Source organism: Phyllobates terribilis, unplaced genomic scaffold (genome assembly GCF_046119375.1).
Source record: "Phyllobates terribilis strain yellow unplaced genomic scaffold, ASM4611937v1 Scaffold_7__3_contigs__length_470593459, whole genome shotgun sequence".
NCBI lineage: Eukaryota > Metazoa > Chordata > Amphibia > Anura > Dendrobatidae > Phyllobates > Phyllobates terribilis.
Genome location: NW_027362767.1, coordinates 393,970,167 through 393,986,388, shown reverse-complemented (window position 1 = coordinate 393,986,388; position 16,222 = coordinate 393,970,167). Strand labels below are relative to the sequence as shown.

General features: G+C 47.5%; 1 protein-coding gene across 2 annotated transcripts in view; it reads left to right on the top strand.

The window, feature by feature from the left end:
* LOC141154972 (cytochrome P450 2C8-like) overlaps positions 1–16,222 on the top strand; it is a 67,549-nt gene that overhangs the window by 43,433 nt on the left and 7,894 nt on the right. For both annotated transcript variants that reach the window (XM_073641555.1, XM_073641553.1), the window contains exon 6: positions 6,662–6,838. In XM_073641555.1, the coding sequence (XP_073497656.1) occupies positions 6,662–6,838 (177 nt within the window). The remainder of the gene's footprint in view (positions 1–6,661; positions 6,839–16,222) is intronic.

The following is a 16,222-nucleotide window of genomic DNA, read 5'->3' as shown; positions in this document are numbered from 1 at the left end:
ATCGAGAGTGGTAGGAATGTCCCGACCGGCAAGTTCATCTTTAATACGGCCGGACAGACCCTCCCAGAAGACGGATACCAGAGCGTCGTTATCCCAGGCCAGCTCCGAGGCAAGGGTACGGAACCATATGGCATATTGGCCCACGGTGAGACTTCCCTGACGGAGGCGTAGCAGTGATGATGCGGATGAGGTCTTCCGTCCGGGTTCGTTGAAGACTTTCCGGAAAGCCGTGAGAAAAGCAGGCAAGTTGGACACCAGGGGGTCTCCTCTCTCCCATAGAGGATTTAGCCAGGCCAAGGCCTCCCCGGTGAGATGGGACATGATGAATGCAATTTTGGCCCGGTCGGAGTTAAACTGGTGGGACAATAGTTCAAAGTGCAGGGTGCACTGATTTATGAAGCCCCGAGCCTGGGCGGAGTCGCCTCCGAAGCGAGGAGGTGCAGAAAGCCGGGGTCCGGGGTAGGATACCATGGTATTAGTGGGCAGCGGAGCTGCCGGATTGCGAGACATGGCACTGGCGGAGGTTGCTGGTGGAGCAGTCAGAGTGTCCAGGCGAGTATTGACATTCCGCAGGTGACCCAGGATGGACTCCTGTTGGGTCCTTTGATGGGACAGTTCATGACACAGGTCCGAGAGCGAGGGAGCTTGGGTGCCACCGGGTTCCATGGCCCGAGCAAACTGTAACGGGTCTGGGAGGCGGAACCTCTGAGCTACTATACAAGGGGGCAGTCCTTGTAAGGGAGCGGGTGGCGACCAGGGAAGACGGGCAGGAGGTCACAGCAGGTGACCGGGACAGTCTCTGAGTGAACGGGCTGGAGGTCACGGCAAGTGACCGGGGCAGTCTCTGGATGAACGGGCTGATGGTCACGGCAAGTGACCGGGGCAGTCTCTGAATGAACGGGCAGATGGTCACGGCAAGTGACCAGGGCAGTCTCTGGATGAACGGGCAGATGGTCACGGCAAGTGACCGGGGCAGTCTCTAGGTAAAGGGTTGGTACGACCTGTGGCGGCTGATGATAGACGTGAGCTCCCAGGTGAGCAGGCGAGAGTCTCTGGATGAACGGGTGGTCACAGCACGTGACGGCGGAGCCTCCAGGAAGACCAACAGACAGGCGGCAGATGAGCGCTCCCAGGTGAGCGGGCAGAAGTCTCTGGACAGGCGGGTGGTCACAGCATGTGACGGCAGAGCCTCCAGGTAGGCTAGCAGACAGGCAGCAGATGAGCGCTCCCAGGTGAGCGAGCAGGAGTCACTGGACAGGCAGGTGGTCACAGCACGTGACGGCGGAGCCTCCAGGTAGACTAGCAGGCAGGTAGCAGGTGTGTGCTCCCAGGTGAGCGGGCAAGCTGGTCCATAGACAGACTGACAGGAGTTGGAAGGCAGACCGTCGGACCTCGGGCAAGCAGGCAGGTGGCTGATGTGCGCTCCCAGGTGAGCGGGCAGACTGGTCCTTAGACAGACTGACAGGAGTAGTAAGGCAGACCGTCGGACCTCAGACTAGCAGGCAGGTAGCGGATAATCAGGCAGGAATCTGGCAGGTAACTGGCAGGTAACTGGCAGGTAACTGGCAACGGGACCCGAGGGCTGAAGCAGAGTAGTAAACAGTGCAACAACATTGCTCGGGCACCTCCATTTTGGAGGAGGTGCCTTATATATGGTGAAGTCCTCCGGCCATTGGCCGGGGACTCCTTAGGATGGCGCGCGCGGCCCCTTTAAGAGGGAGGGAGAGCGCGCGCGTGCGCCCTAAGCACAGTGGATGGGAAGGAGCGCGCGCTGCCAGCAGAGCGGGAGGAGGACGCCGGGCACGGAGCAGGGAGGTGAGGGGAACAGCGTCCCTGCCTAGCAGAGGGCAGGGACGCCGGCGCTACATTGTTTTTGCTATTAGTGTGGTCCAGACAGAGAAAGCAGGCCACACTTCAGCATAGAACTCTGATGTCCACTGCGGATGTTGTGCTGCATGCAGGAGTACACATTTGATACTCTATTTTTTCTGTTACTACTGTGCTACATCCAGCAAGTCCACATCTCTGCTTGTAATTTTTTGTTGCATATATTCTGCTGTATACAGGCCATGTCCACAGTAGAAAATCGAATTTCTTCTGTTACTAACGTGATACAGCAGGCCACATCTCACCTTTTAATTTTTTTTGGCGCTGAGATTTTGGTGTATCCAGCGCTTCACAATAAAAATCAAAATTTTTGTTGCTAATACCGTGCTCTAACCACACTATCTGAGCAACATGAGTGGAAAAAGTGAGGTCGTGGTAGAAGGGCTAATAGGCTTGGTTTTCAAGGTGTACGTGGAGTAGGTGGTAATGTTAGTGAAAGCTCTGGTGAACCAACACTGTCAGATCCTATCTAAAGAAAACTGACAACTTATGTTACTGGATGGGCAACTACACTCCCTTTCTTTGGCAGCTGCACAGTGGTGCGCCTCGTAGAGGAGGGCAAGAATGAGCTTTGTCATGGCTTCTGTGCCTGCTGTTGCTGCTGCTGATGTTAAGATTAATTTTGGAAATGTGGAGACTCCTTGCTGGGTTGGCTGTAGTGGAAGGGGTGTCAGTGGACCATTATACTAGTTCTACTCTGGTGGAATTGATGCCACTTTGGTGGTGTCTGCCCCTAATTTTTGGAAATGTGGAGACTCCTGATTGGGTCTCCATTTGCTGGGTTGGCTGTAGTGGAAGGGGTGTCAGTGGACCATTATACTGCTTCTACTCCAGAGAAATTGATGCCACTTTGGTGGTGTCTGCTCCCAATTTTTGTAAATGTGAAGACTCTTGATTAGGTCTCCATCTGCTGGGTTGGCTGTAATGGAAGAAGTGTCAGTCCCGATTATACTATTTCTACTCCAGTGAAATTGATGCCACTTTAGTTGTTTCGGCCCTTAATTTTTGGAAATGTGGAGACTCCTGATTGGGTCTCCATCTGCTGGGTTGGCTGTAGTTGAAGAGTGTTGGTCCCCATTATACTATTTCTACTCCAGTGATATTGATACCACCTACTTTTGTGGTGTCTGACCTTAATTTTTGGAAATGTGGAGACTCCTGGTTGGGTCTCCTTCATGTGTGTTTCCTGTAGCAGTAGGGCTCCTAGACCAGCAGACCTGCACTTACTTTCTGTCAACTACCTGTTTTACTATCCTTAAATTTTTTAACAATAGTAGTCTATAAAGCTGATATTTGTGCCACCTGAGTGTGGCTGAAAAGAAAATCAGCATGAGCTGTTGTATGTGCTATCAGGGCTCTCAGCACAGCAGTCCCACACCTATCCATTACCCACCTTGTCTTAATTTGAAGTTAAATTTAAAGCTGAGTGCACACAATGTGGTTTTAATGAGTTTCCGCGGCGGAATAATTATTAAAATCGCTTGGTAAGAGGTCTACCATGTATACCAATGATAATCCACATGTGCTGTGCACATGATGCGGAAATTTCCGCTGCAGATTATCATTGCAGCACAAACTACAGCGCAACCATTCGCGGCAAAATTGCGCCCATTGACTTGCATTGAATCACATCAAACCCACATGTATAATATCTATACATGCGGATTTGCTTTTTTTCAATGTAAATCAATAGGCGCAAAATCGCGCCGGAATCGCGCCGCGGCTGGTACCCTGGTCGGGAGAGATGGTTGCTACTTCTCTTATACAACCGCTGCTCTGGAGCAACGTGAATAGGAGAAGCAGCAGCCTGCTCTTCCCAGCCCGTGGGCCAGCGGAAGTTAAAAAAGAATAAAAAAGTTAAAATTAAGTCACGCGACCATCAGGTGATCAGTGACGTCAGAGATTACCTGATGGTCACGTGACAATCAGGTGATCAGTGCCAGCAGTAATCAGCTGATGGTTACGTGACCATCAGCTGATTGCTGAAGCCGGTAATCAGCTGATGGGTCTCATGACCGATCAGCTGATTGCTGAAGCAGGTAATCAGCTGATGGTCATGTGACCATCAGCTGATTGCTGAAGATTGCTGAAGATTGCTGAACCTTCACAAGAAGGTTCCTATGGTCTCTAGCTCACCGGGGTTCCTCAGCTTATCTTCAGCTGATGAACCCCAGTGACCCCCTGCATCACTGAATACTGACCGGGGTGATTCTACACTCCTGTCAGTATACAGTGCTGTATTCTACAGCTGTGACATCAGTGATGGCTGATGTCACAGCTGTAGAAATGATCCGGATCGTCATGGGACAGTCGTGATTGTGGACTTCGTCGTTGACGGCGGACAGATGAGGGATATGGTTGTTTGTTTTTAGGTTCTCTTTTTCAGGAGATCGAGGGCTTCGCGGAGGCGTGTAATAAAAAAATTGTAGAACTGTGTTTTTTTTATTTCATTAAAATACTTTTTTCTGGCCGTGTCTTTTATTGAAAAAGCGACGACCATTTAACCACGCGGTTAGTAATGGGGGCGTCTTATAGACGCCCTCCATTACTAACCTGGGCTTCATGTCAGCCGCCAGTACAAGGCTGACGTGAACCCCAACCCCATTACCCCCTGCCACCGCTACAAGGCAGTGTGGAAGAGAGTGGCTAAGAACCAGATTTGGCGCATCTTATGGATACGCCATTTCTGGGACTGCTGAGGGGTGATATTAACAGCTGCCGAGGGTGCTAGTATTCATGGCCCCTTCCATGGCTATTAATATCAGCCCACAGCTGTTTAGTTTAGCCTTTGATGTCTCGATTTTATAGGGGGATCCCACATCAATTTTTTTCTGGGGTCCCCCTGTAATTTAGCCAGTAAAGGCTAAACAAAAAGCTATGGGCTGATATTAATAGCATGAAAACATTGTTGGCTAATGGCCCCTTTTGCGGATACTAATATCATCCCCCAGCAGTCGGTTTTCCCTCTGCTGGTTATAGAAATGACGCGAGAGCCCACGTCAATTTTTTTTTTTTTAACTTTAGGCTTTGTGCCCATAATTCAGACGAAGCATCTATTTGGATGCAAATTTTTGCTGTGTCCAAAACATTGCATTCTATTGAAAGCAGGTAAATCCACATGTGTTCACTGAACCATGCGGATTTATCACATTCTATACATTCTAGTGGTCAAATTTCTGTTGCGGAGACTAGCGACTCCACAAGAGAATTTGACATGCTGCGGTCCTGAAAGACGCGCCGCATGTCAGTGTCCGCGGGTGATTCGCAGCCTCAGATGCACGCTTAGCGGACAAGGGATTTCTAGAGATTCCATCCACTATGCTGTAACATATTGACTGCAAATTTTGACTGATTGAAGTGTTATTATATGTGGTGGATTCACATGTACCGAAAACAAATGTGCGGCATTAGAACACCGCGTTATGGACACAACATAAATACGTTGTGTCCAAAGTGCTGCTGAGTGCTGATTGGTGAGGGGAGACATAGGGGCTAACGAACCATTTGTAAGATGTTAATTATGGCCAGGGAAAATGTTTGCCTAGTGGCACTGTCCCAGGCTAAAAAACACAGCTCACAACAGTCGCATAAATTACTTGAAAAGAAATGCTAATGAAGATTGGGTGAATGGGACTAGCTGACACCCTGCTCTTTTGTTTGGTGATGTCAAGGTTTCAATCAGACATTTTCATGACCAAACAAAGTAAAAAAACACACAGGCAAGGTGTAAACACTTTTTTTTAAATACAACAGACCCATTCTTTAATCATTTAAATGAACCAATATACTCACCTCAGTTCTTATGGTAATCCAAGGGCTTAAGCAATGTCCCATCAGCTTTAGCTCCAAAAATCATTCATTGATTCTCAAAAACGCTTCAAAAAACGTATTTAAAAACGCATGTAAAATGCATCAAAAGCGCATCAAAAACGCTTGTAAAAACCACATGCGTCTTTTCTGGCAAGGAGAGACAAAAACGCTCAGGAAATTTCTGCTTCAAATCTGCATCGTGGGCACATACCCAGCTGTAAATGCTGGCCCTGACCCTGATACCTATGCATTGCCCATGGGTGACTGCTGCTGTGCTATTATAAAATTTGTACTGTGGGTCAATTGATGTCACTTTTCCTGGTGCCTGCCCCTAATTTGAGCTGGTTTGGCAGCTTTTGGGTCCCTTTGAAGGTGTTGTGTATGCATTTGATTTTGCTTTCCATTAAATGCAATGTGATGTGAATATGTTCGACGAACCGTTCAAAGAATTGTTCGGAGAACATCGGGAAGTTTGCCGATCTGAAGCTACTCAATCCTTTAGAGGTTGCTAATCTCTAGTTTTGAGTACCTTAATGGGTGCAGTTTTTAGAATTTTGTCACTTTCTGATATTCTCTGTCATATGGGCCCCTTAAACTCACTTCAAATGTCTTGTGGTCCCTAAAAAAATGGTTCTGTAAATTTTTTGGAAAAAATTAAAAATCACTCGTCAATTTTTAACCCTTGTAACCTCCTAACAAAAAAAATGATGTTTCAAAAATTGTGCTTATCTAAAGTAGACATGTGGGAAATGTTATTTATTAATTATTTTGTGCGATATAGCTCGGTGATTTAAGGGCATAAAAATTAAATTTTGTCAAATTTCCATTTTTTTACCAAAAGTGGTGATAAACTCCAAAACTTTTGTACTATAGCATCCTAAGAAAAATGAAAAGTAGATTGTGATGCTTTCATCTTTTTGTCTTCAGAAGGTTTTCAGAGTATTGATTTTTCTCTTTTTTACAGCTACTTAACTCCTTCCCCCAACTGCTTAAAAAAATTCCAGGGCCACATCAGAGGGTTTACCAAAATGCAAAAGCTCTGAAATCATTCGTAGAGGACAAAGTGAAGGATCATCAGGAGACATTGGATCCAAACTGTGCCAGAGATTTTATAGATTGTTTCCTTATCAAGATGATGGAGGTAAGGAAATGATCATGTGAATAGGTAAAGTCAGTTGAGTATCTTGAAGTTCTTGAGATGTAAAATAAGTAGTACTAGTCATATGTAGATATTGTGAGACACCCTTAAACATCCCGTAGACTGTGAAGAAGGGCTCATCTCAGCAGACAGAAGCACTGAGCTCTTGCAAGGTGGTGCATAAACCCATAGATTTTCCATTGAGCCCATACACTGCAGGGCACATACTCATACAGAAGGAGAATGATCCTACTTTACAGCAATACGTGGGGTCTCAGAACTTCAATTCACACCGATCTGTAGTACATTGGTAGCTACCTGGGCGATATGCCTCTGCAGACTGTATGGTGTCACTAGATAGTCCAGGCCAGGACCAGATGTTAGCTAACAAATTGAGGAAGACCAAAATCCAACATTAAACATGTTTTTACTGAACATGAACTTGATAAGAACTATGTACATCAGATCCTGAGAGCGTCACACGGTTCGAGGTGTAAAGCTACTGCCGCTTCTAGCTACTTTCAGTTCCAATTTGTCTAATGAGGAGCCCTTTGCTTGAGATACATTGGTACAACTCAGCACTACAGTAGAACCTTGAAAGTCCTCTGTTTTCCGCAGGAGAGTTTATGTCCCAATATCGTGACCATTGCTTCCTTTCAATACATACAATTGAGCTCCCTTTCACTGAAGATAACTGTTCACTACAGTCATGCTAATTGTATACTCCCTTCTCATTCAATCCCTTGTAAGTGTGACTTCTAATTCCCCTGGGTTAAGTTCCATACTGTTTATGTGGCCTCTCTATCCTGGGTTCCAATCTGTACAATCTCTCCATCTGATATCTCTTCTCATTTCCTTGGTCCTTAGGACATATTATCTGATGTCTTTTGGTCTTCCCTCATCTCACACAACACACTATAACTAGTGTTGAGCATTCCGATACTGAAATATCGGGTATCGGCCGATATTCGCGGTATCGGAATTCCGATACTTAATTCCGATACTTTTGCAATATCGTATACCGGAATCGGAAGTTCCCATAATGCAATGAGACATTTTCATTTTATTCAGCCAATGAGGATCCTAAGAAGTGTGGGCACATCCTGTTAGGCATGTAGGCATCTTAACTAATGGCATGGCTGTGATTGGCTGCTGAAATGATGTCATGATGCACTATAAAAGCCACCGCCGCCATTTTGAGCTCACTCTGCTGTGAATTCAGTTAGGGATAGGACGCTGTTGTTCTGAGGGACAGTTTTAGCTACCTATTTGCTCTATACTGCTTTACCCAAGCTACTTTCTAAATCACTGTGCCTTGCAGTGCTAGTGCACAGTTCCCTGTGCTGTTCACCGCTGTCTGCAAGGTCTGTGTGTGTGAGTGCAGCTCACCCTGTAGTGTGTGCTTCAGCCAAGTCTGGTTGTAGTGCACTCAGTGTGTGTCACTGCCTCATACATTGTCCTTTTTTGCCAATTCATAATTTTTCCTGATATCTCCTATTAGTGTGGTGGTTCCATCTGTATTCAGCTAAATTGGTTCCAAACACACTATATAGGAGTAGATAGAGAAATTTTTTTCCGTCTTGCAGCGCTAGTGCACAGTGCTCTGCATCTGTACTGTTCACCGCTGTCTGCAAGGTCTGGTGTGTGAGTGCAGCTCACCCTGTAGTGTGTGCTTCAACCCCGTCTGGTTGTAGTGCACTCAGTGTGTGTCACTGCCTCATACATTGTCCTTTTTTGCCAATTCATAATTTTTCCTGATATCTCCTATTAGTGTGGTGGTTCCATCCGTATTCAGCTAAATTGGTTCCAAACACACTATATAGGAGTAGATAGAGAAATTTTTTTGGTCTTGCAGCGCTAGTGCACAGTGCTCTGCATCTGTACTGTTCACCGCTGTCTGCAAGGTCTGGTGTGTGAGTGCAGCTCACCCTGTAGTGTGTGCTTCAACCCCGTCTGGTTGTAGTGCACTCAGTGTGTGTCACTGCCTCATACATTGTCCTTTATTGCCAATTCATAATTTTTCCTGATATCTCCTATTAGTGTGGTGGTTCCATCCGTATTCAGCTAAATTGATTCCAAACACACTATATAGGAGTAGATAGAGGAGCCTTTCTGCAGCCTTGGGCCCTGCAGCCCCAGCCAGATTAGTATTAGCCTATTTTTTGCAGCCTCATCTATTGCATTGTAGGTTACCTTCCTACATTGTAATAGCTACAAAAAGTTTGTGATACTATCGTTATTACATCTTTAGGCACATCCAGTGTCTTTTTGTGACAAAAAAAACCTAAATAAAATTCACCAAACACTCCACTTTACAGTTGTGTAGGCCACATTAGCTCATATTAAAGTCTAGTCCACACTTTATAAAATTAGTGTTTCTTATACCTGTTAGCAGCTGTTCAGGAATAAGCACACTAAGCCCTTAGTACTTTTCTGCCTATCTTTATCAGTCTACCAAGATGAAGAAGGCAGGGAGTAAGGCATGTGTTCGTGGGCGTGGGCGTGGGCGTGGAGTTTCTGCAGGGAGAGGACGTGAGGATTCTGTGCCTGCAGGGAGAGGACGTGGGGATTCTGTGCCTGCTGCGGGCACCAGTGACTCAGCATCCCCCAGTTTTACCAGGGAACAGTCCTTTATGCGCAGCTTTGTAGGAGCTAGCCGTACCCCACTGCTGCGCGAGGACCAAATTGAAGCCGTTGTCGGATGGATGGCAGCTAACGCATCGACTTCAATTAGTTCCAGATCCTCTCAGGTCCTGAGCACTGAAGAGCACCCATCTGTCTCTTCACCACCTGCCAAATTGCCCAGGCAGTCAGAGAGCCCTGGACAGGAGCCATCTCTACTTCTGTTCTCTGAATCTCTTGGCTTGGAAAGAGGGGGCCAGCCAAGCAGAATTCGAGAATTTGAAGAAGAGGTATTATGCAGTGATGCGCAACCGTTTTGTCTCTCTGAATCTGAAGAGGCGGGTGGGCCAGTGCCTATGGTCAGCAGCACACCTCAGTACGCATCTGATGATGAGACTCAGGTGCCACTTTCTGGTGCGTACTGTGCTGTTGAGACTACCCAGGAGAAGCAGTTGTTTGAAGAGGGTGGTGTAGATGATGAGGTCCTTGACCCATCATGGCGTGAGGGACAGGAAGGTGGTGGGAGCAGCTCTGAGGAAGAGATTCCCCGAACGGCCCAAAAAGGAGGGAGAGGGAGGGGGCAGACTTGGTTGCCTGTAGCCTCCACTTCGGCACCCATTAGGAGCATGGCTCTTCCAAAATCCAAAGCGGGCGCTCCCAAGACTTGCAGTGCCTGGTCCTTTTTTGACACAGTTGCAGATGACATTTGCTTTGTCAAATGCAAGCTGTGTAATCAGAAGGTGAAAAGAGGGAAAAGTGTCAGCAACCTCAATACCACAAATATGTGGAAACATGTGCGGACCAAGCACGTGGTGGAGTTACACAAACACACTGAAGACCTAGGCCAACCTACAGCGCCACCTACCACCTCTTCAGCTCGTGTTGTAGCCTCTTCCTCCAGCTCACACACAGCTGGTTCGGCTTCCTCACAGGATCGCCATGGAAGAATCTCTGGCACTGTTGTACAGAGACACAGTGTAATTCCACCCACAGCACCACTTTCCCAGTCATCCTCACACTCCCAGGCCAGTCTACAGCCATCGTTAGCACAGGCATGGGAGAAAAGGCGCCCATACTCGGCAAACCACCCCCGAGCACAGGCTCTGAATGCTGGCATTGCTAAACTACTGGCCCTTGAAATGCTATCATTCAGGCTGGTGGAGACTGACACATTCCGTAACTTTATGGCATTGGCAGTCCCACAATACAACGTGCCCAGCCGCTTTTATTTCAGCAGGCAAGCCGTCCCTGCCCTGCATCATCATGTGGAGGGAAAAATTAAACATGCGCTACAAAACGCCGTCAGTAGCAAGGTCCACCTGACCACTGATGCGTGGACCAGTAAGCATGGACAGGGATGATACCTTTCCCTCACTGCCCATTGGGTAAATGTTGTGGAGCCGGGTACAGATCTTGAGAGTGGCGCTGTACGTGTTCTGCCAACTCCAAGGATTGCAGGAATCCAGTCTGTACACATTGACTCCTCCTCATACTCCAGTTCCTCTGAATCAGCGCTGCAGGAGCCGTCACGGTCTACCTCCACATCGACCCGTGAACGGTTACCTGTTATGATGACCGATATGAGCACAGCCGTGGCCAAACGTCAACAGGCCGTATTAAAATTAATTTCTTTGGGGAATCGAAGCCACACAGCGCAGGAGCTCTGGAATGCCATCAAGCAGCAGAGTGACGTGTGGTTTGTGCCAGCGAATCTCCAGCCAGGCATGGTAGTGTGTGACAATGGCCGAAATCTGGTGGCAGCTCTGGGCCTAGGCAACCTCACTCACATCCCATGTCTGGCACATGTGATCAACTTGGTCGTGCAGAGTTTTTTGAGGGACTATCCGGATCTTGATGCACTGCTTCACAAGGTCCGCATAGAGTGCGCTCACTTGCGGCGTTCCAGCAATGCAAGATCACGCATTGCAGCTCTGCAGCGCCGATTATGTCTTCCGGAACATCGCATCATATGTGACCTACCCACCAGGTGGAATTCAACGTTACATATGTTGGAGAGGTTGTGTGAGCAGCAGGCAGCAGTAATGGAGTACCAGCTGCAGCAGGCGCAAACAAGTCGCAGTGCGCGCCGTTCACACTTCACCACCACTGAGTGGGCCTCTATGAAGGACATTTGCCACGTTTTGCGTGCCTTCGATTATTCCACGCGGATGGCGAGTGCAGATGATGCACTAGTCAGCATGACTATCCCCCTTATCTGCCTGCTTGAAAAAACACTGCAAGCACTAAAGGACGAGGTTTTGGAAGAGGTGGAGGATGAGGAGTCACAAATGCCATCTGCTTCTCTACAGTCTGCGCAACGTGGTTCCTCACAAAGGCCTAGGCAGGGGACACTTTGTGAGGAGGATGAGGAGGAGTCAATGGATGAGGAAGACATCTGTCCAGAGGAGGGAGGTACACAATGCTCTAGTAGTCAGTATCTAGAGCGAGGGTGGGGTGATGCAGAGCAGGCAGAGATCACGCCTCAAGCAGGGGACAGCGTTTCTTGGCCAGTTGGCAGTCTGCAGCACATGGTTGATTTCATGCTGCAGTGCCTGAGAAACGACCGCCGCATCGCCCACATTCTCAACACGGCTGATTATTGGGTGTCCACCCTCCTAGATCCTCGCTACCGGGACAACTTACAAAGCCTCATAACACCGTTGAACCGGGAGCGTAAAATGCGGGAGTACCAAGACGCACTGGTGCATTCCATCATGTTCTCCATTCCAACCGAGAGCAGTGCTGCTAGTGCTTTACAAAGCAGCTCAGTGCGTCGAGGCAGTGGAGGAAGCTCTGCACAAAGAGGGAGCAGAAGCAGCGCCTCAGCACAAGGCAAGACCAGTATGGCCGAAATGTGGCAAAGTTTTGTGTCCCCGCCGCCACAAATGTCTACACCATCACAGACGGCTCCAGTCAGCAGGAGGCAACGTTTCCGTCAGATGGTGACAGACTACATGTCTTGCCCTCTTAGTGTACTCCCAGACGGCTCTTCTCCCTTCAAGTTTTGGGTCTGTAAGCTGGATACATGGCCAGAGCTTAGTCAGTATGCACTGGAGGTGCTAGCTTGCCCTGCTGCTAGTGTATTATCGGAACGCGTCTTTAGTGCCGCAGGTGGTGTACTAACAGACCGTCGCATGCGACTATCCTCCGATAACGTTGACCGGCTTACTTTTCTCAAAATGAACAAGGCCTGGATCTCTCATGAATTTGCCAGTCCTCTTCCAGAATAAATAATTGGTTGGCAACAGTATCCAGGTCTCCTGTTCTGTTCATGTTTCTACCACCTGAACTGTAATCCCTGAGCTCCAACACCGCCAGTTGGCGCTCGGAAGTGCCGTCTGCACAGTCAACACTTGCTGCCGTGTTATTGGGGTTCAGTAACGTTAGCTGTTCCCCTGCTGTGCGGACGGCAATTTCTCCTGCTCTGTCCACATCCACTGTACTACTGATTTAAAACCTCCTCCAAATACACCTCTGGCTCCTCTGTTTTCAGTATTATCCCTGAGCTCCAACACCGCCAGTTGGCGCTCGGAAGTGCCGTCTGCACAGTCAACACTTGCTACCGTGTTATTGGGGTTCAGTAACGTCAGCTGTTCCCCTGCTGTGCGGACGGCAATTTCTCCTGCTCTGTCCACATTCTCACTAGTACAGATTTTAAAGTTGCTCCAATTACACCTCTGGCTCCTCTGTTTTCAGTATTATCCCTGAGCTCCAACACCGCCAGTTGGCGCACGGAAGTGCCATCTGCACAGTCAACACTTGCTGCCGTGTTATTGGGGTTCAGTAACGTCAGCTGTTCCCCTGCTGTGCGGACGGCAATTTCTCCTGCTTTGTCCACATCCACTGTACTACACATTTTAAAGTTGCTCCAATTACACCTCTGGCTCCTCTGTTTTCATTCTTATCCCTGGGCTCCAACACCGCCAGTTGGCGCTCGGAAGTGCCGTCTGCACAGTCAACACTTGCTGCGGTGTTATTGGGGTTCGGTAACGTCAGCTGTTCCCCTGCTGTGTTCACGGCAATTTCTCCTGCTCTGTCCATATTCACTGTGCTACTTATTTAAAACTTGCTCCAATTACACCTCTGGCTCCTCCGTTTTTAGTATTTACCCTGGGCTCCAATACCGCTAGTTGCTGCTCAGAAGTGCCGTCTGCACAGTCAACGCTTGCTCCAGTGTTATATGGGTTCAGTAACGTCAGCTGATCCCCAGCTGTGTGACCGGCAAATTCTCCTGCTTTGTCCACATCCACTGTACTACGGATTTAAAACCTCCTCCAAATACACCTCTGGCTCCTCTGTTTTTAGTATTTACCCTGGGCTCCAGCACCGCCAGCTGGTTCTCGGCAGTTCCATTGGCTCTTGTACCTTCTGCTACCCATCCGGGTTCCAGTACCGTCAGCTGGTCCTCGGTAGTTCCATTTGCTCTTGTATCTTCTGCTACCCATCCGGGTTCCAGTACCGTCAGCTGGTTCTCGGCAGTGTCTTTGGCACGGGTACTCCCTCCTGCCCAGCCTGGTTCCAGCACGCCAGCTGTTTCCGGGTAGTGTCAACGTCACTTTGCCTCCAATGCGTTGTCCTGTCGTGTTGCGGTCGGGTTAGCCGACTCTATGGTGCCTGCAGTTTAGGTGACTCCTATGTGGGCTGCGGGATCTGGCAATGAAGGCTGGTTCCATAGTGCCAATAGGACAAGCACCCCCTGTAAGACTGTGGGTTTTTGTAACTGCGGCCGGTTCGCGGCCTTGAACTTTTTTTTACAATGGTACCTTCTGCTACCCATCCGGGTTCCAGTACCGTCAGCTGGTTCTCGACAGTGCCTTTGGATTAGGTGCCTCCTTCTCGGTATCCAAGTTCCACCAACGTCTGCTGGTCCTTGGTAGTGCTTTCTGGCACAGGTACCTCCTGCTTAGTAACCGAGTTCCAGTAACATCAGCTGGTCCTCGGTAGTTCCATTGGCTCTTGTACCTTCTGCTACCCATCCGGGTTCCAGTACCGTCAGCTGGTCCTCGGTAGTTCCTCAGCTTTCTTGTACCTTCTGCTACATTTCCAAGTTCAAGCTTTTTGAAATGGTTCTTGGTAATCACTCTGGATCTCCCTGACGAGGACCCTGAAGACGACGACCCTGAAGACCAACCCTAAGAAGACGAGGACCCCGAAGACAATGACCCTGAAGACGAGGACCCTGAAGACCACCCCGAAGAAGACGAGGACCCTGAAGACCACCCCGAAGAAGACGAGGACCCCGAAGACGAGGACCCAGAAGACCAACCCGAAGAAGACAAGGACCCCGAAGACGAGGACCCCCGAAGACGACGACCCTGAAGACCACCCCGAAGAAGACCAAGAAGATGACCCTGAAGAAGTTGACCAAGAAGACAAAGAAGAGAAGACAAGCACCAAGATACAGAAGAACAAGAGACAGAAAACCAAGAAGCAGAAATACAAGAAGCTGCAGAACAAAAAGCGGAAGAACATTAAGCATAAGACTAAAAATCAGAGCAAAAGATAATATCTAAATTATAAGCAGAAGATGACTAAGCAGTGTATGGGGGTGAGTCCGTTCCTCCTCGTGGTGCCCCTGGAAAAGACCTGCTGCTGCAGGCCAAACTGAACGCGGACAAATCCTGCTGTAAATCTTTTGTGACGGGCAGAACGAAAGGTGTAATGTCCAACCTTTTATAGATAACAACTACAGGAATGCCTGTCACAAATAAGAATATGATGAAGAAGAAGAATATGAAGAAGATGAAGAAGTAGAATATGAAGAATGTAAAAAAAAGAATAATACGAAGAAGGTGAAGAAGAAGAAGGTGAAGAAGAAGTGGATGAAAAAGATGCTGAGGATGATGAAGGAGAAAGTGTGGGAGAAGTAAAAAAGAAGGTGAAGAGCATGGAAGTAGTGAAACATAAATTTCTGACAAAATATAAAAATACTTAACATAGTTAATATTTCCGTAACTCAGAACATAATAAAAAAATAGTAATTCCTGCTATTCCATTTGACTGGGCTAAACCTCTATGCATTTATTGTCTCCCCCACCTCCCCCAATACATTCTACATTATTCTTAGTTGTTTTCCTTCATGTAGAAATAACCTACAAGGAAAGAAAGGGTTTATTTTAATTCCGATATTTATGTCCCATTGACTTGCATTGGTTTCCGGTATCGGAATCGGCAATATCCGATACTTTTTCGGTATCGGTCCGATCCAATCCGATCCGATATTTCCCGATATCGGAAGGTATCGCTCAACACTAACTATAACATGTCTGCCTGCCAATCTTCAGACCTTAGGTCTGTCTCTGCTGAACACTGGGCTCTCACTGACTCACTATCTGGATGTCTTCTTCTATCTTCCCACATAGCCACTCCCATTCTGGTCTAGTCCCAACTATTAACTCTATTTATACTCAACTATGTGCATAAAAACTACTAAACAGACAAAATAACATTTATAACAGTGCAATACATTATATAACAGCACATATCTTCAAGGGGAATGTGTGCAGCACCTCTACTTCCTTACAGGTAAAACATAAAAAACTTTAAAAAGTTGAGTTAGACTTCAAGTCCTCAATTAAAGAACATCATGGTTATATGGGGGCATCATGACATTTTTATGGTGAATTAATTTTTAGTTTTTACTTTTAGTCCACATAATTTTTATTTTTTTCTGGATAAAACCAATGTTCTTCTTTTCCAAAAATGGTGATGATTGCTGATATCATTTTATTTCTAAGGAGAAAATGGTCAATAACAAGTAAAATA